Here is a 27,464-nt window from a genome sequence, read left to right as displayed (position 1 = left end):
GATGGGGCACAAGAAGCTGATGATCCAACACCTGGGACAGGTAAGGGAAGGAGATCCCAGGACCACAGGGTGCAGCAGGTCCAGGGCCAGGAAGGATAGGCTCAGAGCAGAGCTGGTAGGAGGTGTGAGGCTCTATCACAGGGCTGGTGGGAGAGGCACCCAGAAGAAGCAAATAAAAAAAAGGAGGGCAATCATTAACCTGGCTTAGAAAGGAAGCGTATAACAGTAATGCGTTACATGGCTTCCTGTGATCACCACTGGTGTCAGAGTGAAGTGCCGTATACTACACTGAAGGGAAGGGAGGAGTAATATAAGCTGTCCTCTTTCAGATTTTAGGAAGCTAACAGATACATCTAATGCTGAAAGATGAGGAAAGGGCCACACTGGACGTCATTTAGAAACCTGGCACCAGGCGCCGCCCCCCCCGCCAAAGGCAGCATGGGGATGTGCCGGGGAGGACCATGCAGGCCGAAAGGGTATAGTCAGGAAGGAGGTGGGCCCAGCATGGGCTCTGTTCTGCAGTGGCTCTGTGAGCTGGGCTGCACTGACTGCCCTAACAAACTCATCCATGGTGGACCTTTGGGGACGCCAGCCCCTCCGGATCACACAGTAAAAACCCAATAAATGAGGAACACTCAAAGCTTTCAACTACGTATCCTTGTCACAAACTCAGGTCCAAACCCTCAGCCCTGGGAAATACTTTCCACACCGGTCCCCTCAAGTTACTTACAATCCCAAACCATGAACAGCAACTTTTTAGAAGTTTTCTTAAATACTTTGGAAAAGAATATATTTTTAAAATGCTCTTTAAAAGATTATGATTAATAATACATTTCAGAAAAACATTTTTCAATAAATAATAAAGTATCTTGCCTACCTTGCAACCTTCTTGCTGGAAAGCTGCTTTGTCGGGCTGTACAAAAATCAAAATAAACAGGAAAACAGTGTCAGAGAACAGTCAGAGAAGAACAGGAGGAAACAGGAAATTCAGGCTAAAGTGATATGGGGATGGGGCTGTCTTTTCCAACAGCACAAACAAGCATGCAGCACCCGCTCCCCTAGAAGAGCCCCATGCATAGAAACCTCATCAGCAAAGCATACAAAGGAAGGAGCAACCCAGGGGCTCACTTGAGGCCTCCTGGCAACTCATATCCCATCCCCAACAACACCTTCAGATGGAGCTACAACCTGACCTCAGAGGCTGCCCCCACCACCTGGACCAGCCAGCTGGCTGCAATGGGTCTAAGCTCAGTCAATACCATGTCCCAGTGCCAAGCAAAATGACCACTCTCCAAATGCTCAGCCACCAGAGGGTCCACCACAGGAAAAGGGGCATGGGCCTGTTCCTAACAGGAGAATCTGTCACTGGTTCTAACTCAGGCATTGATATTTCTCACTCTGAAATCCCAGCTAGGCAGTGGTTTGAAACATCTTTCCTGCTGCCATTTCAGGGCAGTAACCCCAGTCAATTATACCCTGTCCTAATTTACCCATTTTCAGAGCCAAAAGGGGCCAAACTTACCTTAGTTCTCATTTCTGGTATCCAAAGTTATTTCCCAATTTAACAGTAAACTGTTACTTCAACACATGAGAAAACACACCTCATCTCCCAGCACAAGCATGATTGCTGCCCCAAACCCTCAGCAACAGTTGGGCCACACCCCTCTCCAGCTTGCTCATCTCAAACACACCTATGGTCCTCTTTAAGGCTCAGGCAGAAAGGTCTATCTGGGGAGAAGTGCATGTGCTGCCAGTTACCGATTCATTGCTGCTCAGTTCCAAATCTACTCTTTTTGCCTGCTCTCTGGAATTGGATCTGGGCCCTTTATTGTTCCTTTGTGATGCCAAATTTTGTCAGCAGAGGGAGCTGGAGAGATATTGTAGGAGGAAGGCTTGCTTCCTAGTTCTAGGGCGCTCACTCAGCAGGGTCCTGTGCTGTGCATCTTCACCCACTGGTAAGCAGCAGCCCCATTACCTCCTCAGGTGGTCTTGTAGCGAGGTGCCGCTGATGAGACCTTCCCTGGGAACACCTTTCCCCGCAGCCTACAGGGTAGAATTCCAGCATATCCCACCAGCACTGCACACAGTACTCTGTCATCCTGCCACAGCCACGCCATCTTCAGCAAGTCCCCATCTCAGCCCGAGACTGGGGTTACTCCATCGGACGGCTCTATTGCAGCCTCGGGTGAGGTAGCTACTCCTTATAAAAAAAAAATAGTAAACCAAAAAAACCAAACCCACCGCCGCTGAGTTGATTCCAACTCATAGCGACCCTATAGGACAGACTAGAACCGCCCCATAGTTTCCAAGGAGCGCCTGACGGATTCGAACTGCTGACCTCTTGGTTAGCAGCCATAGCACTTAGCCACTACAGCACCAGGGTTTCCACCCCTTATAGTAAAAAAAAAACCTACTCTTTAATTCTTTAGAATTCTTTTTACTCTTGACTGGCCGATGTTTCCCTTCTCCAACCCCATTATAGTTAGTAATTCTTTATATTAAGGTTCCCCTGCTCGAATTCCTGCATGGTTCCCCTCTCCTGGATGAACCCCAAGTGGTACTGTGGACTGTAACGCGAATGTGACTCCTTCCTGACATCACAGAGACTCCCTGAAGGTACCCGGCCCCCATTCCATTCACTGCTGGCCCTCGGGGACTGGCCTAGCAGTCCAGTGACAGGGTCTGTAATTTGAAACTGTATTTCTGGGCAAGGTGGCCTTCTTAATGTCCACAAGACAAAAATTGCCTCTATGAAAGCTCCAGGTGCCTGGGAGATATGGTTGGTATCGGCATGTTCTGAGGTTCACTGGGCAGATGCTACGTCTGATGCCAAATCTCTGGGATACAGTTTGGACTCAATTGTCTTCTACTTCCACAAACTATAACCAAATACGTTTACTTGGAGACAATCGTCAGGCAGGACTCAGGGCTCCTCAGCTGAGTGCTCAGGGTGATTTTCTGACCGTGATGATTTGGTGGAACACTGACCCAATGGGTAGAGCCTTTCTCAGAGGAGGGGACTGCGACTGGGCAGGAGCCAGCTGGGCTTCCTGGCGGCACGTGGCCACATCTTAGTTTGTTCTCGGCCCCACAAAACCAGGCAGAGGTGACCATGCTATCAAGGGGCAGGTCCTCAACATAGGAAAAGAGCATTTTAATGACAGAGGTCTTGGAGACCGAGATAAGGTACTCGTCTCCACGCTTGCTTTCAGGTACCAAGACGACACACCTGTACACAAGCCTGTGCTCAGCCGTGGCAAGTCTGCCCATGGGAAAGACCAACAGCCCCTCACTGGCCAGGCTTGGTGGCTCTACCCAGTGAAACCTACACAGCAGGGAACTGTCTCCCCAAGACAGGCCAGAGGGTCTCTGCAATCACCAGGTGCCAACTTCCTGGAATTCCTGGAGACCCACTTGAGGGCGCTTGCTCGGTTCTCATCAATGCTGCTGGGGCCCTGCTGACTCTCCTGTCGAATGCTCCACCGTCCTCCCTGGGCACTCGTCAACCCCTTGTCCGATGGCTTTGCCATCCTCCCCCTGAGTGCCCGAGCCCCCTGCTGGCCACAGTGCCAGGCTCCATCCCATCCTCTCTGATTATGGAGGGCCCCATTTGCAATGCTACAGGAATGTGCACCTCACCACCATGCAAGGCTTAGATGAAAGGAGCTGACGGAGAAGACACCAAACGCCCTGGAAATGGAACCAGAGGAGGATGGCAGCCCCAAGCTGTCAGAGTAAACAGCCCAGAAGATGGACCTGGTAGGGCTGAGGCTGAGGGGGCTGCTGGGGGCAGCTGAGGGTAGGCTGAGACAGGCTCCTCAATCTGGCAAGCAGTTCTTAAAGGAATCCAACACCCTGAAACCACCAAGCAGGGTCACGTTCCTGCCTCCCTGTATGCACCAGGGCTGACTTCTCCCACAAGGCCACCTGGTGCCCACAGCTCCGACTAGCACCTGCTGCTGTGCCTTTCCCTCCCACCTGCAGGAACATGGCCATGCAAGGCCTCATCTCTGTGGTAGCCAGAGGACAAGCACCACCTCAGCCCATCTCTCACCTGGGCCTCCCCAGAAGTAACTCCAAGGGAGGTGCCATCCACAAGCAAGGCCCATGGTACGTTCAGTGGGCATGTCAGCACTGCAAACAGCACACAGAGACCTAGAGTTGGAGCTTGTGATGCTGTCTGGGCAGCAAAGGAGCTGCCTCTGCTCAGAGCCTTTAGCTGGCACTGGGCACAGGGTGGGGAGGGTCGGCTTTGACAGAAATGGGACCAGGAGATGGGAAGAGATACAAAGGGATGGAAAGACATGTACCAGGGTCTGGGTAATGGAGCTGGAGTCCTGGAAACTGAGTCTGAGCCAGCCTTACAAAATGCACGTGGGGACAGCCCACTGCAACTTAAATGTGCTCCTGAAAGCGGATCACAAACCATTTTAAAGACCAAGCCGTATGTTAATTTTCCCAATGTTATCTCATGAAGTCTCTCAGGAACAGGAAGTATCATCTCTCTGAGCCCAGATTTCACAGCAGGGTCTCCTTAGACTGGAGAGCACAGCACCCAATGACTGTGGCACCCAAAGACCACCTCCTCCCACTGGACACAAGCAGGTCAGTCAGCCGCATTCACATGGACAGGCATGAGTGGTGAGGGCAGGGTGCAGGGGCCACAGCATGCAGGTGGTCAGGCAGCACAAGGACTCCCAGAGCCTCCTCCAGCCAAGCAGAGTAAGGACCCTGTAGGCGGGCGCTGTGGACCATGAGGGTCCCCTCACCCTTGGGGACAAACCAGGCTAAGCACCAAGCCAGTTACCTATTCATCTCAAGATCACTCAGGCGGGCAGAGAGATCCTCAAGGCGATTGATTTGTTTGTGGCACTGGGTACAGTAAAACTCAAATGCCTCATCAGTGAAGATGCTGTGCAGCTTAGCAGCAAGCAGGTCAGAGCTGGAGAGACGAGAAGTCGGTTCAGGAGAGGCCAAGGTCTGCTGGGACCCAGGGATCCCACGGGGGGCTGCACATCCAGGACAAGAGATTGGACAGACCCTGCTGTAAAATACCTCACCGTGGAGGCTCCGGTGCCCGCCTCCACTCTTCATCCCTTGGCCTCTGTGGCTGAGACACACCAGTAGAAGGTCCAGCGCATATCTGGTCCCTCCTGGTGAGGTGCTTAGAGAAAGGTAGATGCAGCCCGAGAGAGCTTCACCATAAAGCAAGTAAAGTGCCAGTCTTAAGACAAAGGGATGTGAGTAAACACACCTAAGTGTGATGCCAAAGTGTGTCTGCAGGTGGGTCCTCCCTCACACTGAGGACTGCCTTAGAAGCTGCCCCATGACCACCAGTGTCAGAGCCAGGCGCTCACGGCATCGCCACCATGCCTGTCACTCTAAGGCCTTCATGAAAAACTCAGATGTCAGCTTTTTGTTGATGCCATGACAGGATTTAAGTGGGCTTTGGGGGTACTGAGTTGATGGCTACGAAGACAGAGAAAGGAGCGTCCAGGGCTCCAGGACCCATAGGCTTTTGGAAGCTAATATGGAAGCTTAATTTAAAGAAAGGTTAAAAGTGAAACGTAAAAGGTAGCGTAGAAGGTAATCTTCAGACAGAAAACAGTGAAAACACTGGATGAGAGAGGGACGTACTATACAAATAGGGAGAGGTTACAACATGGGATGTGAGTGCTAGCTTTGGATGCCCAGATCCTATAGCCCTGTCTCAGCGTCACCATGAAGGTGGAGTTGTGAAGGAAAGGTGTTGAGGGTCGGTGTCGTATGTCTCCTGAGGATGAGCCACACTCCTGGGGACTCAGGAAGACACAGAGCACAGAGCACCGAGGTGGGACCGTCAATCCCAGCCTGCAAGACAGAAGGAGGCCCCTCCTGGCACCGGCCTCCACCTAGGCCTTCCTGGCCGTGGCAACAACCTGGGCCAAAGAGGACTCTCAAAATTGCCGCTGTCACCAAAGACGAAGGATTCAAGGAATTGGGAGCAAAGGAGAGAGGTGGCTGCGGTGTACCAGCTGTCAGCCAGGTAATATCTCACCTTAGCCAGCAGAGGTCACCAGCAGGCAGCCCTCTGATGGCCGAAGCACAGGCCAGAGAGAGGCTCCAGGCCTCTTTAAGTCCCTTGTTCTGGATAAAAACAAAATGTACTCCTCATGAGCAGCCCCAGCCACATCCACATGAGTGAGCCTAGGTCTCTCCTCCTTTGGCCCAAACCAGAACTTTTCAGGCACCTCAGATCCCAAGGGTCATCTGTAACTCTAAAGCCTCCCTCAGAGTTGGCTGTGGACCAGAAGGTGATCACGCCCGACAGCCTGGAGCCTGAGAATCCATCCCGCCCTACTCCCGCCGGCTCAGCCATGCCCTTGGGAAAGCTGGGGACACACTGGTTGAGAGACACTTGAGCCAACTTCCATTCGGGTACAAATTCGCAAATCTGGAATGATTTATTGTATCAGATAAAGTTTTCTTTTGCCAATTTGTTAACCAAAACGGGGACCTGTGCCCATCATTACCCAGTGGAGACGGGGGGCCGTTACCTGGGGGTGAGCAGGGCAGGGCCACTGGAGCCTTCCTCCCCACTGCAGGGCGCCTCTGGGAACAGTCTGCCCTCGCTGCCCTCGCCGTAGTCCTCGAAGTGCTCTTCGCCACTGATCACCGTGACAACAGGTGGGCTGTGCAGGTGGGGTCTAGAAGGGCAAAACAGAAGAGACCAGGGTGACCAAGGAGTCACCCCAGAACAAACAGGTTGGCGGCCGGTGCGCTCCTACAGAAACGCCAGTGAGCCACATATGTGCGTCCAAACATTCCAGGGGCCATGCTAAAAAAGAAAGGAACAGGTGAAACAGGAGCTGAGATTTTTATACTTTTTCCATAGTAAGTCTCTGAAGTCTGTGTGTGTCTGCACATCCTGCACATCTTGATGTCGGTCAGCCACATTTCCACGGCTCGAAGGCCTCGTGGCTGATGGATGCTGCATCAGACAGTACAGGTGTAGACACAGGCCCCATGTCCAGGGCAAATGCACCCCATGCCTCTGTGTTGGGGAGCTGCTGGCTCTCACAACCCTGGTGAGTGTGAGCTCAAATTCCTGCTTTATTTCAAACATACAACAAGCCCCAGTCACAGGGAGTGAGGGGGTTCCAAGCATACCACTGCTGAAAGCAAGAGTCACCCTCCCTCCCTCACTTTCTGTTTCCTCTGGAGAGCAGAGCAGCGGGGCCAGGGGGTGCTCAGGAACAGTGGTCAGGGCTCTCGCTGCATAGTTGGCCACCACAGGCACTGCCCCTACACTAGCCACCTCGCCACCAAGGTCATCCTAGTCATACTGCCATCCTGGTTACCACAGCCACTGCTTCCTGGCCACTGCAGCCATCTGGTCATCACCACCATCCCAGTCACTGCAGCCATCCTGGCCACCCTGGCCATCACATCCTAGCCACCCTGCTGCAGAGGCTGAATCAACACCAGTAGCTTGCCTAGAGCAACAAAAACAGCCGTGGTCTCAGCAGCCATCCTGCTCCAGGACTCGATGAGAACACTTTGCACTAACGCAGACAAGAGCGGGAAGCAGACACTAGAGGCTACTCCCAAGAGGGGGGAGGGGCTTGGAGAGGAGGTGACCCCCCCAAGGTGGTGGGCAAGCTGGAAAACAAACACCCCCCCAAGCCTCATGGCTCTGCAGACGCGAATGGTGCCTGGTTCTCACACAAAACATGCCCATCTACCAGCAAGAGAAGATGACAATGCACATTCTGCTAAACTGGCATGTCTCAAACCTCCATCTGCATATGCTGATGGAGGAATGACTGTTATCTCTTAACAATTTCCTGACCTGCTTCCACATCCAATGTTCACTCATCTGCAGTCTCTCCCCCTCTTATACAGTGACAGGGAGAACACCTCTGCCACTGTCTTGGATTAAGTGATCCTATCTTCTGTTCTTCGGGACTAGGTGTTTATCAATATGCCCAGATTCCAGGAGGGAAAACTGCACTGGAGGAGAGGAGGGTGCAGTCTCCAAAGGCATAAGCAGCTCTGGGGCCCAGAGATGGCCCCTACCTGCCGTCCCTACCCCTGGACGCCTCCCCCAAGGGCAGCTTCCTTTACGTGGTGAAATGAAGCTAGAGCCACCCACGCCGTCCTGGGTGATCCCGTTCACACGAGCAAATCATCCAGATTGGGCAAATCCAGAGACAGGTGCAGATCATGGGTGCCTGGGGCTGGAGGGAGGGGTGACTGCTGGTGGGTACTGCATTTCCGTTTGGGGAGATGACAATGCTCTGGAACTAGACAGAGGTAGTGGTTGTACAACATTGTGATGCACTAAATGCCACTGAATTGTTCACGTTAAAAGAGTTAATTTTGTATTTCAATTTCACAAAAATTTAAAAATGGTAAAGAGAGAGAAAGAATGAATAAAAGGAGACTCCAGACCTAGAAGGGCCCTGTGGCACAGGGGTTAAGAGCTTGGCTGCTAACCAAAAGATTGGCAGTTTCAATCTACCAGTCATTCCTTAGAAACCCTATGGGGCAGTTCTGCTCTGTCCTATAGGGCCATTATGAGTCAGAATCAACTCGACAACCAACAGGTTTGGTGTTTTGGTTTCCAGGCCTAAATGGCTTCCCCAACAAATTCTTCCAGATATTGAAGAAGAAAAGCACCATCTTGAATAAACTGTTGCAGAAAACAGAATGAGGGAGACCACTTCTTAGTTCTTTGTGAGGCCAGTTTAACCATGATGTTGAAAGAAAGGAACATTAGAGTAATTATCTCTTATGGTCATAGATGCAAAAAACCCTCAGCAAAATCAAATCAAAGGGTTCTGCACATCAGAGCCAGCAATAAAGGATAGCATACATGGCCAACGTAACACACATGGTAGAGCAATAGGAACGTCACACTGGCTGGTGGGCAGCAAACTGGCACCATCCCATGGAAAACCATCTGGACTGGCAGTGATTGTTAAAGCTGAAGAGACATGTCCCCGAGGGTCCAGCTATCCCACTGCAGGCCCACACAGGCACCAAAGACAGTAATGAGTATACCAGTGTTATTCGTAAACCACTGCCAGAAACTAACCCAAATGCCAACCAACAGTTGGCTGATTTAAAAGGCTGTGGCATATCCACACAGTTGACCCACAACTGCACACAAAACTCTGATGAGCCTCACAACCACAGTGTAAGTGGAAGTAGCCTGAAGTGCAGGGACACAATGCGTGACCCCACGGGCAAGGTGGAGCCAGGATGCCTGGAGGGGTCATGGCCTATAGGCAGCTGGGCTCCAACTCTCGGTCTCAGTTTGAAAAACCTGCAAGCTGTGACTTAGGGCATGTGTTCCTGCCTGCGGTGAGCACCATATGCCAGTCAAAAGTCAAACACAACGACTCTGTGAGGGCCAAGCCAAAAATGCAATGAAATAAAAACAAAACAAAACATGCATCCAAGGCCCCCGTGTCCCACGGGTACAACCCGAACCTCCTGTTCGGGGCCTGGCAGCTGCCTGCACTGGAAGACCCCTTCCAAGCACAGCCAGCCCATGCACTGGGTCCTCACACAGGAGCCTGAGATGGTTCTGGGGGGTAAGGTGGGGGATGTGGTATGATGACCCTGCTGGAAGACATCCCCAAATACTGTCTCCTGTTGTAAGAAAGAGTGAGTTAGAGTCTTTCTCCTACAGGTTCCCTCTATCCCCCTAGCTGGAAGTCCACTTGGCACAGCAGGAGGTGCTCCCCTGTTGGATGAGCAAGGGTCAGCACTGTGGCCTGGTCCAAATGCCCCTCGTGGCCATGAAGGGACTCTAAATGACCCTCTGACCTAAACCTGGGCCAAGAGTCTCTGCGAACCAAACCTGCTGTCCTACGTGCACTGTGCATGCCATGCATAGGCCAGCACCCAGCACGCCCCACCTCCCCGACGGAGGCAGGACAGACCTGCCAGGTAACAGCACCATGGCACCAGGGTCAGACTCCTCCATGGCGTCCAGGTACTCGGAGGGCACAGCTGAACCACCAGCGCTGTCCGCATCGGCCTCATGCTGCAGCTCAGGATGCACCAGGGTGCTTGTGTCCTCATCTGTGAAAGTCTCGCACTCGCTGTAGGTACTCTCGGAGCCCATGTATGCGCTGTCCGTCACCTCTGTGCCCTAGGAGAGAGGGCGCCAGGAGTGAGCAGAGCACATGTGACCATGAACTTCTGAGCAAAAAACACCAACACACAAGGCAGGACTTGGTCATTTTTTTTTTAATGAAAAACCAGCACCTGTCCAACAATAGAAGAAACCACTGGAGTAGTTGCTGAAGTCAGTTAAACACACACCCCTAGAGGAGATGCACAACCTCACGCCAGTCGCCACAGCAGGGCCTACCGCACTCTGTGGCCCCAGCATGTGATCACGCAGATCCAGGAAAACAACATCTGAGAATGTGCGTGATTGTCAGTATCTGCTGTGTAACTGTAAGATGGTGCTTTGAAATTCAAATACCTGGCCTGACATCAAAACTGTATACGGCCAAGTCCCAGACTTCTTCATGTCGTGGTTACTTAGGGTTCTACCTTGCCACTGGACACATCAGTTGTTCTTACTCTTTTGTGTCCAGCACCTCGCACCAGGCCTGGCCCATGGAGAGTTTAGTATCTATGGATTGTGTAAATGAACTTAAAGCTAGGGAATCATTAAACATGATATTTTCAATTTATAATCTCGACTTTAGTTAAAAAGCAAAGGTAGGTTAGGAAGAGTAGCCAACATTTTATGCTCAAAAGACTGGGCAGCTTCCAGAACAGCTGCAGTTCCAGACAGAGGTGTATGTGGACTCTGTGCTGGGTCCCAAGAAGTGGATGGCATGGGCAGACATGCTGTAGCAACAAGAGCCACCATAACCACCCACCCTGAGGCTACTAGAGCCTGGCTGGCCAGACACCCCAAGAGAAGATCTGGCAAAGCCAGCAGGGGCCTGGGGGGCCATGAAGACCCTGGATTCCAGCCTCAGTCCATCTCTGCCAGTGTGCGACCTCAGACACACCTTGCCCACTTGAGCTCAGTCACCACGCGTTTAAAGTGGGGTTACAAGTGCCAATCTTATCAGGGACAACATGGGCAGGGGCTTCTAAAAGTCTTCGGCATCTGTAAAACAGTCAGCTGAAGGGCAAAATGTCAGGGAGGATGGAAAGTCTGCCACTGGCTTGCAAGGCTGGGAATGAAGCAGGGGCTAAAATGGAATGTACCTGCTCTAGGTGCACAGTTACTTCATCCCCAAGTAAACATCCAGTGTTGCTTACTATCTAGAGCAACTAAATGCCTTATAAAAAAGTAGTCAGTTGGCTGAGACTAGAGGAATCCCGGCGGTCATGGTCCCCAAACCTTCTGTTGGCCCAGGACAGGAACCATTCCCGAAGACAACTCATCAGACATGGAAGGGACTGGACAATGCGTTGGAGAGAGATGCTGATGAAGAGTGAGCTACTTGTATCAGGTAGACACTTGAGACTGTGTTGGCATCTCCTGTCTGGAGGGGAGATGGGAGGGTAGAGAGGGTTAGAAACTGGCAAAATTGTCACGAGAGACTGGAAGGAGGGAGCGGGCTGACTCATTTGGGGGAGAGTAAGTGGGAGTATGGAGTAAGGTGTATATAAGCTTATATGTGACTGACTTGATTCGTAAACGTTCACTTAAAGCTCAATAAAAATTATTAAAAAAAAAAAGTAGTCAGTTGGACTTGATTTGTAAACTTTCATTTAAAGCACAATAAAAATTTAAAAATAGAAAAAAAGACAGAAAATGATACTGGTGAGAAGTGAGCTTCTTTGTTCAGGCAGACACACGTGACTATGTGGGCAGCTCCTGTCTGGAGGGGAGATGAGAAGGCAGAGAGGGAAAGAAGCTGGTTGAATGGACATGGGGAATACAGGGTGGAGAGGAGGAGTGTGCTGTCTCATTGGGGGAGAGCAGCTAGGAGTGCATAGCAAGGTGTGTATAAGTTTTTGTATTAGACAGTGTCTTGATTTGTAAACTTTCACTTAAAGCACAATAAAAAAAAAGTAGTTCAAGAACTGTCTATATGGGATCAAATGGACAACAGTAACTTAAAAGATTAGAAAGGAACCCTAGAGGGCACTGAATTTGTTAATAGCGGCAGAAGAACCCAGAAATGGAGGGTGAGAATGGTTGCACAACTCAAAGAATATAATCAACATCACTAAATGGTACATAAAGAAACTATTGAATATATTGTGTATGTTCTCAGCAAAAAAAAAAAAAAAACAGTTCAAAATCTGAAACCAAGGAACTAAAGGGCCACTAACTGTAGTTTTCCTCATCATCCCACAGCAGGCCTCTGCGGCAGGGCCCAGACCCACCCGCCCCTTCCTGGCCCCAAGAGACGGTGACAATGCATGGCTGGTTCCACTCAAGCCTGGACCTTAGGGAACACAGCAGTGATGGCCAGAACCAGGCTGGAGAGGCCAGGAGAACAGGCAGCCTGCTGTAAGAGCCTGGGCCACAGGGAAGGCCCCATGGAGAGCAAGGCTCAGCATCCAGGGCACACTGGATGGGTTATCTGAGAGGCAGCTGCCATTACGTCCCCTACAACACTGACTTGCAAAGAGAAGGAGCATAAACAACACAAAGACCAGACTGGGCCAGCCAACACTCAGAAGCAGCATTGTTCTTAGTCTGCAAGGATGGTCAGTGGAGACCCGGTCCACCCTCTCCTTACCACACAAGCCGGCAGGGCCACCAGACCCTGCCTGGGCCATCCCCCACAAACTGCAGAGGGCCATGCCCGGTAAGAAGGACTTGATTCCAAGGGTCAGCGTACTGCATGTGCACGGTGGTCTCCACTGGGCGTGTGGACCTGGTCCCGGGCGGGCATCCGCTGGGAGGCAAGGCAACAGCACTGCAGCTCCCTCAGGCCCAGGGCGAGGATCTCCTGCTTCGGAGTTTCCGTAAACCTCACTCCTTCCTGTACCACAGGGGGTCAAGCCTATAAGTTATACATTTTCTCCCATGTGTCAAAGGATTTTGTTTTTGTATATACCCCAAATTTGATTCGAATTATAGACAGAGGATCGTGTACGTCCCATTCTCACAGCCCTGCTATCAATATTCACAAAGCCCTGGTGAGGTGCTGGCCATAAAAGGCCTCCTTTTGAAATGTCCTGTTCAGACCAGGGGACATGGGGCCCTGGAGGGGCAGCAGAGCGAGCTTTTGGCCAAGAGCCCAGTCATTGACCTGTCCACCCCGAAAGTATGGGCTGCAGGTGTGCTTTGGTTAGTGAGGGAAACCAAGGTAGTTTTCCAGAAGATAAGGTGAAAGATAATCCTGGAGCCTGGTGCCTTCCAGCTCACAGCCACCCCCTCCCCCCAACTAGGAGGAATGCGAGGAAAGCGGCTCATAGATGCGCCAGCTTCCCTCGCACCCAGAAGAGACCTAGCCTTGCCTAGGAGCCCACCAACCTATGCTACTAACTTCTAAAATCCTTACAAATTATAGATTCTAAGACAAACTCATGAGTCAGAAATGATTCCACAGCAACTAACAACAACAAAGATGAACTCACTGAAGATCTGAGTTCTTAGGAGAGCTCACTTGTGTTGACCAGTCACTGGGTAGAAAGCCCTTTCAGGAGCTCGGAGATGGCCACAGTGACTCAGGGGAGGCCCTGAAGGCCGCCCATGTTCCCTCCTCCCTGATACCCGTCTGAGGGCAGGGGCACCGTGCAGGACGGACGGGATCCCACACAGTCACGGCCGCTCTTACTGCAGATGCCAGGCCATGTGCCCCAACACCAGGAGGGCCGCTTCCATCAGATGAGGGACTGGCTGCGCTTGGCTGGCCACAGCAGGGCCCTCCAGAGTGGCAGGTAGTGCCGAGTCTCTGCGAAACTTGCGTGCCCCCTGAAGGCACATCCCTGCCTGGGAAAAAGTTTAACCTGTGCCAGACACGCCCTGTTAAACTCCCTCTGGGACCGCAGGGACGGAGAAAGGTTCAGGAAGTATCTCTGGGCTTTAACAAACTACGGTCTCAAGACAGAGTGGCTTTTGTTTCTCACTTTCTAGCCTTCCCGATAATGTGTACAGAAGACACACTTGCCATGGTCTAGCTTGGGAGGCTCTCCTCTAGAAGCCATGGGAGGGAAGGAGAGGAGGGAGGAGACAAGCAGAAGAAAAGCTTTGTGGCTCCGCCAGCTCTCTGTGCTACTCCTACTGCTGGCCCTGGATCCTGACAGAGGCCCCCACACGGTGGGTGGCCCAGGGCTCTGTCAGGGTTGAATTATGTCCCTCCAAAAATGTGTATATCGATGTGGTTAGGACATGATTCACAGTATTGTGTGATTGTCCGTCATTCTGTGATTGTAATTTTATCTTAAGAGGATTAGGGTGGGATTGTAACACCACCCTTACTTAGGTTACCTCCCTGATGCAATGAAAGGGAGTTTCCCTGGGATGTGGCATGCACCACCTTTTATCTCTCAGGAGATAAAAGGAAAGGGAAGCAAGCAGGGAGCACCAGGAGCAGAGTGTGTCCTTTGGACGCTGGGTCCCGCACTGAGAGGCTCCTCGACCAGGGGAAGATTGAGGACAAGGACCTTCCTCCAGAGCCAACAGAGAGAAAGCCGTCCTTTGGAGCCAACGCCCTGAATTCGGACTTGTAACATACCAGACTGTGAGAAAATAAATTTCTCTTTCTTAAAGCCATCCACTTGTGGTATTTCTGGTATGGCAGCACTAGATGACTAAGACAGGCTCCATCCTCCAGCCCAGTTAAGATTCCTGGACAGGACTGGCTTCTCACCCAGCCCACAAAGACTGCTGGTGAAGTTCCACTCAGCCATAATGCTTCCCATCTTATACAGAAACTCTGCATGCCTGACCTTCTCCCAGGAGCTTCCCAAAGGAGCTATGGTTACCCACTGAAATCCTGTGGGAGGCCAGCCCCATAGCTGCAGCCACCCTGTCAGGAGAAGGCTCTGAAAGGGAGCGTCTCCAGAAAGTCAGGAGGCTGACAAAGAACAAGGTCAACTATGGAGGTCCCACACGATATCTGCCATCACACACATATCCATTCACGTGTCCACTAGATATCTTAAGATTATGTGATACTTTTTCTTTTGTAATTTTTATTGTGCTTTAAGTTAAAGTTTACAAATCAAGTCAGACTCTCATACAAAAATTTACACGCACCTTGCTATATACTCCTAATTGCTCTCCCCCTAATGGGACAGCACACTCCTTCCCTCCACTTTCTCTTTTCGCATCCATTTGACCAGCTTCTGACCCCCTCTACCCTCCCATCTCTCCTGCAGACAGGAGACGCCAACATAGTCTCAAGTGTCTACTTGATCTAAGAAGCTCACTCTTCAACAGTATCATTTTTGGTCCCACTGTCCAGGCCAATCCTGGTCTGAAGAGTTGGCTTTGGGAATGGTTCCTGTCTTGGGCTAATAGAAGGTCTGCAGACCAGGGTCCCTTGAGTCTCAGTCAGACCATTAAGTCTGGTCTTTTTAAGAGAATTTGGGGTCTGAATCCCACTGCTCTCCTGCTCCCTCAGTCGTTCCCTATTGTGTTCCCTGTCAGAGCAGTCATCACTTGTCGCCAGGCACCATCTAGTTCTTCTGGTCTCAGGATGATGTAGTCTCTGGTTCATGTGGCCCTTTCTGTTTCTTGGGCTTGTAATCACCTTGTGTCCTTGGTGTTCTTCATTCTCCTTTGCTCCAGGTGGGTTGAGACCAACTGATGCATCTTAGATGGCTGCTTGCTAGTGTTTAAGACCTCAGACGCCACTTTCCAAAGTGGGATGGAGAATGTTATCCTAATAGATTTTATTATGTCAGTTGACTTAGATGTTCCCTGGAACTATGGTCCCCAAACCCCCACCCCTGCTACACTAGTCTTTGAAGCATTCAGTTTATTCAGGAGACTTCTTTGCCTTAGTCCAGTTGTGCAGACCTCTCCTGTATTGTATGTTGTCTTTCCCTTCACATAAAATAGTTCTTATCTACTATCTAATTAGTGAAAACCCCTCTCCCTTCCTGCCTTCCTCCCCCCTCTTATAACCATCAAAGAATATTTTTGTCTCTGTTTAAACTATTTTTCAAGTTCTTATGATAGTGGTCTCATACAATATTTCCCCTTTTGCAACTAACTATTTCACTCAGCATAATGCCTTCCAGATTCCTCCATGTTATGAAATGTTTCATGGATCCATCATTGTTCTTTATCGATGTGTAGTATTCCCTTCTGTGAATATACCATAAGTGATTTATCCATTCATCCATTGATGGGCACTTTAGTTGCTTCCATGTTTTTGCTACTGTAAACACTGCTGCAATGAACATGGGTGTGCACGTATCTGTTTGTGTAAAGCCTCTTACTTCTCTAGGATATATCCCAAGGAGTGAGTGAGATTGCTGGATCATATGGTAGTTCTATTTCTAGCTTTTCAAGGGAGCGCCAAATCGATTTCCAAAGTTGGTGTACCATTTTACATTCCCACCAGTAGTGTATAAGTGTTCCAGTCTCTCCTAAACCTCCCCAACATTTATTATTTTGTGTTTTCTGGATTAATGCCAGCCTTGCTGGAATGAGATGTCATCTCATTGTAGTTTTGGTTTTTTGATTTGCATTTCTCTAATGGCTAATGATCATGAGCATTTCCTCATGTATCTGTTCGTTGCCTGAATGTCTTTAGTGAAGTGCCTGTTCATATCTTTTCCCCATTTTTTAATTGGATTATTTCTCTTTTTGTAGTTGAGTTTTTGCAGTATCATGTAGATTTTAGAGATCAGGTGCTGATCGGAAATGTCATAGCTAAAAACTTTTTCCCAGTCTGTAGGTATTCTTTTCAGTCTTTTGATGAAGTCTTTGGATGAACGTATGTGTTTGGTTTTTAGTAGGCCCAGTTATCTAGTTTCTCTTCTGCATTATTACTGTTTTGTATACTGTTTATGCCATGTTAAGGTGCCTAGCGTTCATTGTCCCTATTTTTTCTTCCATGATCTTTACCGTTTTAGATTTTATATTTAGGTCTTTGGTCCATTTTGAGCTCTTTTTTGTGCATGGTGTGAGGTATGGGTCGTTTCATTTTTTTACAGACGGATAAACAGTTATGCCAGCACCATTTGTTAAAAAGGCTGTCTTTTGCCCATTTAAAGGACTTTGGGCCTTTGTCAAATACCAACTGCTCATATGTGGTTGGATGTATGTCTGGATTCTCAATTCTGTTCTATTGGTCTATGTACCTGTTGTTGTACCAGTACCAAGCTGTTTTTATCGCTGTGGCGGTATAATAGGTTCTAAAATCAGGTAGAGTGACGCCTCCCACTTTGTTCTTCTTTTTCAGTAAGGCTTTACTTATCCGGGGCCTCTTTCCCTTCCGTGTGAAGTTGGTGATTTGTTTCTCCATCTCATTAAAAAATATCATTGGAATTTGGATAGGAATTGCATTGTATCTACAGATGCCTTTTGGTAGAATACACATTTTTACAATAAGTCTTCCTATCCGTAAGCAAGGTATGTTTTTCTACTTATATAGATCTCTTTTGGTTTCTTGCAGCAGTGTCTTGTAGTTTTGTATGTGTAGGACTTCTACATTTCTGGTAAGATTTACTCCTAAGTATTTTATCTTCTTGGGGGCTACTATAAATGGTATTGATATGGTGATTTCCTCTTTGATGTTCTTTTTGTTGGTGTAGACGAATCCAGCTGATTTTTCTATGTTTATCTTGTATCTTCACACTCTGCTTGAACTCTTCTATTACTTTCAGTAGTTTTCTTGAGGGTTTTCTGTGTATAATAAGATCATGGCATCTGCAAATAGAGATACTTTGACTTCTTCCTTCCCAATCTGGATGCCCTCTTTATCTAGCCTAAATGCTCTGGCTAGGACCTCCAGCACAATGTTGAATAAAAGCGGTGATAAAGAGCATCCTTGTCTGATTCCCGTTCTCAAGGGAAATGCTTTCGGACTCTCTCTGTCTCTGACAATGTTGGCTGTTAGCTTCGTATAAATGCATTTTTTTTTTTTTATTATGTTGAGGGAGTTTCCTTCTATTCCTATTTTGCTGAGAGTTTTTATCATGAATGAGTGTTGAACTTTGTCAAATGCCTTTTCTGCATCAATTGATAAAATCATGTGATTCTCAACTTTTGTTTTATTTATGTGGTGGATTACATTATTTGTTTTTCTAATGTTGAACCTCCCTGCATACCTGGTATGAATCCCACTTGGCCATGGTGAATAATTTTTTTGATATGTTGTTGAATTCTATTGGCTAGAATTTTGTTGAGGATTTTTGCATCTATGTTCATGACGGATATAGGTCTGTAATTTTCTTTTTTTGTGCTTTCTTTACCTGGTTTTGATATCAGGGATATGCTGGCTTCATAGAATGAGTTTGGGAGTATTTCGTCCTTTTCTATGCTTTGAAATCCCGTTAGTAGTAGTGGTGTTAATTCTTCTTTGAAAGTCTGGTAAAACTCTGCAGTGAAGTCCTCCGGACCAGGGCTTTTTTTTGTTGTTGTTGTTGAGAGGTTTTTGATTACCTTTTCCATCTCTTCTTTTGTTATGGGTCTATTTAGTTATTCTACCTCTGTGTTAGTTTAGGTAGGTAGTGTGTTTCTAGGAAGTCATCCATTTCTTCTGAGTTTTCAAATTTGTTAAAGTTCAATTTTTCATAGTAATCTCATATGATTCTTTTAATTTCAGTTGGATCTGTTATAATATCACCCAACTCATTTCTTATTCGGGTTATATGCTTCCTCTCCTGTTTTTCTTTTGTCAGTTTGACCAATGCTTTACCAATTGTGTTAATTTTTTCAAAGAACAAGCTTTTGGTCTTGTTAATTCTTTGTTTTTCTGTTTTCTATTTCATTTAATTCTGCTCTAGTTTTTATTATATGCTTTCTTCTGGTCCTGAAGGTTTCTTTTGTTGGTCTCTCTTTGTTCAAATTGTAGGGATAATTCTTCGGTTTTGGCCCTTTCTTCTTTTTGTATGTGTTCATTTATTGATATAAATTGACCTCTGAGCCCTGCTTTCGCTGTGTCCCAAAGGTTCTGATAGGAAGTGTTTTCATTCTCATTGGACTCTATGAATTTCTTGATTCCATCAATACTGTCTTCTATAACCCAGTCGTTTTTGAGCAGGGTATTATTCTGTTTCCAAGCGTTTGATTTCTTTTCCCTGCCTTTTCTGTTTCTAATTTCTACTTTTTATGGCCTTATGGTCAGAGAAGATGCTTTGTAATACTTTGATGCTTTGGATTCTGCTAAGGCTTGCTTTATGACCTAATATGTGGTCTATTCTAGAGAATGTTCCATGTGTACTAGAAAAGAAAGTATGCTTGACTGCTGTTGGGTAGAGAGTTCTATATATAAGGTCAAGTTGGTTGAGTATAGCATTTAGATCTTCTGTATCTTTACTGAGCTTCTTTCTGGATGTCCTGTCCTTCACTGAAAGTGGTGCGTTGAAGTCTCCTACCATTATTTTGGAGCTGTCAATCTCAGTTTTCAGTGATGTTAGCGTTTGTTTCATATATCCTGAAGCCCTGTCAATTGGATGCATAAATATTTAAAATGGTTATATCCTCCTGGTATAGCCCAGTGCCGTCGAGTACACAGTTCCTTTAATCATTATATAGTGACCTTCCTTATCCTTTGTGGTGGATTTAACTTCAAAGTCCATTTTGTCAGAAATTAATACTGCCACTCCTGCTCTTTTTTTTATTGTTGTTAGCTTGATATATATATTTTTCCATCCTTTTGAGTTTTAGTTTCTTTTTGTCTCTAAGGTTTGTGTCTTGTAGGCAGCATATAGATGGATTGTGGTTTTTTATCCATTCTGCCACTCTCTGTCTCTTTATTGGTGCATTAAGTCCGTTTACATTCAGTGTAATTATGGATAGGTATGAGTTTAGTGCTATGAGTTTGATGTCTTTTTTTGTGTGTTGTTGACAGTTTCTTTTTCCCACTTAATTTTTTTCTGCTGAGTAGTTTATATATTGTCTTTTCCTCTCATTCATTGTGGTTGATTTTGCTTCTGCTGAGTCTCAATTTTTTATTCTTCTGTTTTATTTTGATGAGTAGGATTGTTATTCTCCCTTGTGGTTACCTTAATATTTACCCCTATTTTTCTAAGTTAAAACCTAACTTTTATATCTTTATATTGCCTTGATTTCCTCTCCATTTGAAAGATCTATGACTACATTTCTTAGTCCCTCTTTATTGTTTTAATATTGTCTTGTTTTACATTATGACATCGCTGTTTCCCTGTTTTGAGCTTTGTTTTACCTTGATTTATTTTTGTGATTTCCCTGTCTGAGCTGACCTCTGATTGTTCTAGTCTTGGGTTGATACCTGATATTATTGGTTTTCTAAACAAAGAACTTCCTTTAGTATGTCTTGTAGTTTTGGTTTGGTTTTTACAAATTCTCTAAACTTCTACTTATCTGGAAATGTCCTAATTTCACCTTCATATTTGAGAGACAGTTTTGCTGGATATATGACTCTTGGCTGGCAATTTTTTTCCTTCATTGCTTTATATAAGTCATCCCATTGCCTTGTTCCCTGCATGGTTTCTGCCGAGTAGTCCAAGCTTGTTCTTATTGACTCTCCTTTGTAGATGACTTTTCGTTTATCCCTAGCTGCTCCTAAAATTCTCTCTTTATCTTTGGTTTTGGCAAGTTTGATTCTAATATGTCTTGGTGACTTTCCTTTAAAATCTACCTTATGTGGAGTTCGATGAGCATCTTAGATAGATATCTTCTCATCTTTCACGATATCAGGGAAGTTTTCTGCCAACAAATCTTCAACAATTCTCTCCGTATTTTCTGTTATCCCTCCCTCTTCTGGTACTCCAATCACTCGTAGGTTATTTCTCTTGATAGAGTCGCACATGATTCTTTAAAGTTTCTTCATTTTTTTAAATTCTTTTATCTGATTTTTCTTCAAATATATTGGGGCCAAGTGCTTTATCTTCAAGTTCACCAATTCTGCCTTCCACTTGCTCAATTTTGCTCCTCTGGTTTTCTATTGAATTGTCTAATTCTGTAATTTTATTGTTAATCTTCTGAATTTCTGATTCTCTCTATGGATTCTTGCAGCTTATTAAATTTCATTATGTTCTCGAATAACCTTTTTAATTTCTTCAGCTGTTTTATCTGTGTTTCTTGGCTTGTTCTGCATATTGCCTGATCTCCTTCCTGATGTCTTGAAGGGTTCTGTATATTAATCTTTTGTATTCTGCATCTGGTAATTCCAGGAAGACACTTTCATCTAGAAGACACTGTGATTCTTTGTTTTGAGAGTTTGTTGAAGTAATCATGGTCTGTTTCTTTATGTGATTTGATATTGACTGTTGTCTCCAAGCCATCTATAAGTTATTGCATTAGTTTATGTTTATTTACTGTATCCCAGCTTCTTGGTTTGTTTTGTTTTGATAGGCCCAAATGGGTTGCTTGAGTGAGCTACCTTGATTATTTTCGCCTTTGAAGCTCTGCCTTCCTGTCACCAGATGGTTAGAGCTGTTATCAGGTATATCAGTCTAGGAGTCCATTCACTTTTCTTGTAAGGATTCAGCTCAGGTGTCCAGGTAGCTGGTCATCAAGTGTGTGGTAGAGATTCTGCCCTACAGTCTTAGAGGGGCAGGGGTGATTTGTGTAGGTACCGGTATCTGATTGCAGCAGGGGGTCATGCTCTGAAGAAGGCAGTGGGCTGAGAATCATCCCCCAAGTGACTCTGAGGAAAGCGCGTACCTCTTCCCTAGAGTGTACACATGGGTGAGTTCTACAGATGGACCATGGGCACCCAATTCTTTTGGTTGTAAGGACTGGGAGGTACTAATTATCCCTGGATCCCTGTCGCAGGTGGCTAGATGACCTGAGTGGAGCCACCAGTCCTTAGGCCCCTGATGTCATTAGGTGAGGACCCTGTTTAATAGGCAAGGTGGTGTCAATCGTCAAACACCCACGTCTCCACTGCACAGCTGAAACAGTTGCAGTCTGCCAACAAGGGTCTATTCTCCTGAAATAGGTCCACACAGGTCCATGCAGGGGGAAAAGGTATTCAAAGTCCACGGACCATTTACGCCTGGACAGGAGCCGCTTCTGTCCTGAGCTCCCCAGGTTAGCGGAGCTGGCAAATAATCTTTTCCCCCAGTTGCGAATTTATTCCTTCTCTAAGGCTGGGAGGATGGCTCCAGACACTCAACACAGCCTATCTTAGGCCCAGGGAAATCAACAGCCTCTGAAGCCAACTTGGGGGCAGGGGGCATGGTAAAATATACGCAAGTACTTAGCTTTTGCCGAGAGCGCTGTTCTCTGGTTCTGGAGGTGTGAGTAGGCTGTGAGGCTGGCTGCTTCTCCCTGAGGCAACTGTGGCTTAATGTTACCACCAGCCTGCCACAGCCGCTCCCGGGAATGGTGCCTACAGGATCCCGGCGATTCAGGTCCGACAACTCCTCTCTGCTTCTGAACCATCTCTTCTTCCCCCTGCCACTCAGTCCATTTTCTGACTTGCCTTTGATATTCAGGGTTCCTAGCTTGTCATAAATATAATTGTTTCACTTGTTTTTTCAGGTCTTTATTGTAAGAGCGATCACCGGAAGTGTTAGGCTATTCCGCTATCTTGGCCTCACCTCCATGATACTTTTTTTTTTTTAAATAATTTTTATTGTGCTTTAAGTGCAAGTTTACAAATCAAGTCAGTCTGTCACAAACAAGCTTATATACACCTTACTACATACTCCCATTTACTCTCCCCCCCATGAGTCAGCCTGCTCCCTCCTTCCAGTCTCTCCTTTCATGACCGTTTTGCCAGTTTCTAACCCTCTCTACCCTCCCATCTTCCCCCCAGACAGGAGATGCCAACACAGTTTCAAGTGTCCACCTGATACAAGTAGCTCACTCCTCATCACCATCTCTCTCAAACCCATTGTCCAGTCCCTTCCATGTCTGATGAGTTGTCTTCGGGAATGGTTCCTGTCCTGGGCCAACAGAAGGTTTGGAGACCATGACTGCCGGGATTCTTCTAGTCTCAGTCAGACCATTAAGTCTAGTCTTTTTATGAGAATTTGGGGTCTGCATCCCACTGTTCTTCTGCTCCCTCAGGGGTTCTCTGTTGTGTTCCCTGTCAGGGCACCTGTTGTGGCCGGGCACCATCTAGTTCTTCTGGTCTCAGGATGATGTAAGTCTCTAGTTCACATGGCCCTTTCTGTCTCGTGAGCTCATAGTTATCATGTGACCTTGGTGTTCTTCATTCTCATGATACTTTTTTTTAAAAACAGCAATCTTTAAGTTTCTTAGTGCCTCACTGCACTCCTCTAAAAACTACATAAAGTTTCAAAGGAAATGCCTTCTCCATTGTGGAAAAAAAAAATTATCATCTAAAACTTTGAGGACATTCCTTCTGCATGCTCTGAAAGGGGTAGTGCTTGGTTGAGCACGATCACTTACCTCATAGGTGACAAAGTCGTCAAACTCATCAGGGCAGACCAGGCTCTCCTCATCCTGCACTGGGGCGACACCATATAGGGGGCCCTCAGAATCTGCGGGAAGAAGACCCAGTGTTGGTCCAGCAGCAAACCTGGACATCCTAGGAAGGGTTAGGGGCAGCTCCATGGCTAGTGAGTGCAGGGAGGCTGACCAGAGGCAGAGGCATGGCAGCATTGAGGCAATGGCCCTGGTGGTCACAGCCAACACAGCCAGGGTCTCTATGAGAAACCTGCCTTTCCCATGGAAATGGTACTCTTGCCAGAATTCTAAGGAGCTGGGGTGCAGTTAGACTAATGTTATTCCTATTTCTTAAAAGAACTGGGCAGCATTATAAAAGGAAAAGAGCAAGGTATCAAGCTCTGTAAAACTACTTATAGGATGTAAAAAAGTATTAGGTACCATTATTTCAAACAGTCAAAATGTGGCAACAGCCCAAGGTATCCACCAACAGATGGCTGATAAACGCAATAATCCACACAGAGGAGTGAAGTCTTGATGTATGCTACAATGTGAATGAAACCTGAGAACATGATACTGAGTGAAAGAATCCAGACACAAAGGACACATACAGTATGATCCCACTTACATGAAACATCTAGAATAGGCAAATCCGTAGAGGCGAAAGGTTATTAGTGGTTGCCAGCGGCAGGCAAGAGGAGATGGGGAGTCTTCATTTCTGTCCAAGGTGATGAAAAAGTTTTGGAAATGGATAATGGTACACACACACACACACACACACACACACACACACACACACACGCCAGACTTCATTTCTTTTTAATGTGTCTGTGTTTGGGGAAATACAGATGTGATAAATACACCAAACTAACACCCCTTGTCCCGGGTGGTGGGATCACAGGCAGTTTTTATTTTCTTCTGTTTGCTTAACTCCATCTTTCGTTTTACAATAAGAACCTTCCCACAGTGGACAGGTAATTCTGGAGTCGTCAATGGAGACATCACCTCTCCAACAGGATCAGCCCCACAGCGCCATGCCTTCTCACTTGGGAGGAAAGGCGTCAAGTCCCACGGTCTCTCGTATTTGGGCACAAGTGCGTTACACCCAGCACACACAAGGCCTGAGACTCTTATGCCTCCTGATGTTGTCCCACTATGAATGTCAATTACGTATTTAAAATGTATCAGTTACCCACAGCATCAGTTACTTAGTTAATATATTTAACATAATCTAATATGATATCCATCAGTCTCTTTCCACAGATGTAGTCAATTTGATTTCTGTGTGTTCCATCTGGCGAGGTCCATGTGTATAGTCACCATTTCTGTTGGTGAAAGAAGGTATTTGCAATGAAGAAGTCCTTGGTCTTGCAAAATTCTATCATTCGATCTCCAGCATTGTTTCTATTCCCAAGGCCATATTTTCCAACTACTGATCCTTCTTCTTTGTTTCCAACTTTCGCATTCCAAACGCCAGTAATTATCAATGCATCTTGATTGCATGTTCAATCGATTTCAGACTGCAGCAGCTGATAAAAATCTTCTATTTCTTCATCTTTGGCCCTAGTGGTTGGTGCATAAATTTGAATAATAGTCGTTATTAACTGGTCTTCCTTGTAGGCGTATGGATATTATCCTATCACTGACAGCGTTTTACTTCAGGATAGATCTTGAAACGTTCTTTTTGACAATGAATGCGACACCATTCCTCTTCGAGTTGTCATTCCCAGCATAGTAGACTATTTGATCTTCCGATTCAAAATGGCCAATAACCAGTCCATTTCAGCTCACTAACGCCTAAGATATCCATGTTTATGCGTTCCATTTCATTTCTGACGATTTCCAATTTTCCTAGATTCATACTTCGTACATTCTAGGCTCCGATTATTAATGGATATTTGCAGCTGTTTCTTCTCATTTTGAGTCGTGCCACATCAGCAAACGAAGGTCCGAAAAGCTTTACTCCATTCACGTCATTAAGGTCGACTCTACTTTGTGGAGGCAGCAAATTGACTACATCTGTGGAAAGAGACGATGGAAAAGTTCAATATCATCAGTCAGAACAAGGCCGGGGCCGACTGTGGAACAGACCATCAATTGCTCATATGCAAGTTCAAGCTGAAATTGAAGAAAATCAGAGCAAGTCCACCAGAGCCAAAATATGACCTTGAGTATATTCCACCTGAATTTAGAGACCATCTCAAGAATAGATTTGACACATTGAACACTGGTGACCGAAGACCAGACAAGTTGTGGAATGACATCAAGGACATCATCCATGAAGAAAGCAAGCGGTCACTGAAAAGACAGGAAAGAAAGAAAAGACCAAGGTGGAAGTCAGAGGAGACTCTGAAACTTGCTCTTAAGCGTCAAGCAGCTAAAGCAAAAGGAAGCATTGATGAAGTAAAAGAACTGAACGGAAGATTTCAAAGGGCCTCTCAAGAAGACAAAATAAAGTATTATAACGACATGTGCAAAGAGCTGGAGATGGAAAACCAAAAGGTAAGAACACGCTCACTGTTTCTCAAGCTGAAAGAACTGAAGAAAAAATTCAAGCCTCAAGTTGCAATAGTGAAAGATTCCATGGGGAAAATATTAAAGGATGCAGGAAGCATCAAAAGAAGATGGAAGGAATACACAGTCATTATACTAAAAAGAATTATTCGATATTCCAGAGGTGGCATATGATCAGGAACCGATGATACTGAAGGAAGAAGTCTAAGCTGCCCTGAAGGCATTGGTGAAAAAAAAGCCTCCAGGAATTGATGGAATATCAATTGAGATGTTTCAACAAACAGATGCAGCACTGGAGGTACTCACTCATCTATGCCAAGAAATATGGAAGACAGCTTCCTGGCCAACTGATTGGAAGAGATCCATATTTACACCTATTCCCAAGAAAGGTGATCCAACTGAATGTGGAAATTATAGAACAATATCATTAATATCACATACAAGCAAAATTTTGCTGAAGATCATTCAAAAATGGCTGCAGTAGTATATCGACAGGGAATTGCCAGAAATTCAGGTTGGTTTCAGAAGAGGATGTGGAACCAGGGATATCACTGCTGATGTCAGATGGATCCTGGCTGAAAGCAGAGAATACCAGAAGGATGTTTACCTGTGTTTTATTGATTATGCAAAGGCATTTGACTGTGTGGATCGTAACAAACTAGGGATAACACTGTGAAGAATGGGAATTCCAGAACACTTAATTGTGCTCATGAGGAACCTTTACATAGATCAAGAGGCAGTTGTTTGGACAGAACAAGGGGATACTGATTGGTTTAAAGTCAGGAAAGGTGTGCGTCAGGGTTATATTCTTTCACCATACCTATTTAATGTGTATGCTGAACAAATAATACGAGAAGCTGGACTATATGAAGAAGAACAGGGCATTGGGATTGGAGGAAGACTCATTAACAACCTGCGTTATGCAGATGACACAACCTTGCCTGCTGAAAGAGAAGAGGACTTGAAGCACTTACTAATAAAGATCAAAGACCACAGCCTTCAGTATGGATTACACCTCAACATAGAGAAAACAAAAATCCTCACAACTGGACCAATGAGCAACATCATGATAAATGGAGAAAAGATTGAAATTGTCAAAGATTTCATTTTACTTGGATCCACAATCAACAGCCATGGAAGCAGGAGTCAAGAAATCAAAAGACGCGTTGCACTGGGCAAATCTGCTGCAAAAGATCTCTCCAAAGTGTTGAAGAGCAAAGATATCATCCTGAACACTAAGGTGTGCCTGACCCAAGCCATGGTATTTTCAATCACATCATATGTGTGTGAAAGCTGGACGATGAATAAGGAAGAATGAAGAAGAGCTTACGCTTTTGAATTGTGGTGTTGGCAAAGAATATTGAATATACCATGGACTGCCAAAAGAACGAACAAATCTGTCTTGAAAGAAGTGCGGCCAGAATGCTCCTTAGAGGCAAGGATGGCGAGACTGCGTCTTACATACTTTGGACATGTTGTCAGGAGGGATGAGTCCCTGGAGAAG

The 27,464-nt window shown here is 46.5% G+C and overlaps 1 protein-coding gene across 13 annotated transcripts in view; it reads right to left on the bottom strand.

The window, feature by feature from the left end:
- RAB11FIP3 (RAB11 family interacting protein 3) overlaps positions 1–27,464 on the bottom strand; it is an 84,092-nt gene that overhangs the window by 14,060 nt on the left and 42,568 nt on the right. For 4 of the 13 annotated variants that reach the window (XM_064295264.1, XM_064295265.1, XM_064295272.1 and 1 more), the window contains exons 3-8: positions 23,450–23,541; positions 12,819–12,962; positions 9,933–10,144; positions 6,537–6,686; positions 4,808–5,110; positions 878–913 (exon numbers count right to left, since the gene is read on the bottom strand). In XM_064295264.1, the coding sequence (XP_064151334.1) occupies positions 878–913; positions 4,808–5,110; positions 6,537–6,686; positions 9,933–10,144; positions 12,819–12,962; positions 23,450–23,541 (937 nt within the window). Of the gene's footprint in view, positions 1–877; positions 914–4,807; positions 5,196–6,536; positions 6,687–9,932; positions 10,145–12,716; positions 12,963–23,449; positions 23,542–24,074; positions 25,325–27,464 lie in introns of those variants that run through there. The other 9 variants (XM_064295266.1, XM_064295274.1, XM_064295268.1 and 6 more) reach the window with 9 other exon arrangements.

This window comes from Loxodonta africana, chromosome 12 (genome assembly GCF_030014295.1).
Source record: "Loxodonta africana isolate mLoxAfr1 chromosome 12, mLoxAfr1.hap2, whole genome shotgun sequence".
Lineage (NCBI taxonomy): Eukaryota > Metazoa > Chordata > Mammalia > Proboscidea > Elephantidae > Loxodonta > Loxodonta africana.
This window is presented reverse-complemented; position numbering and strand designations above follow the sequence as displayed.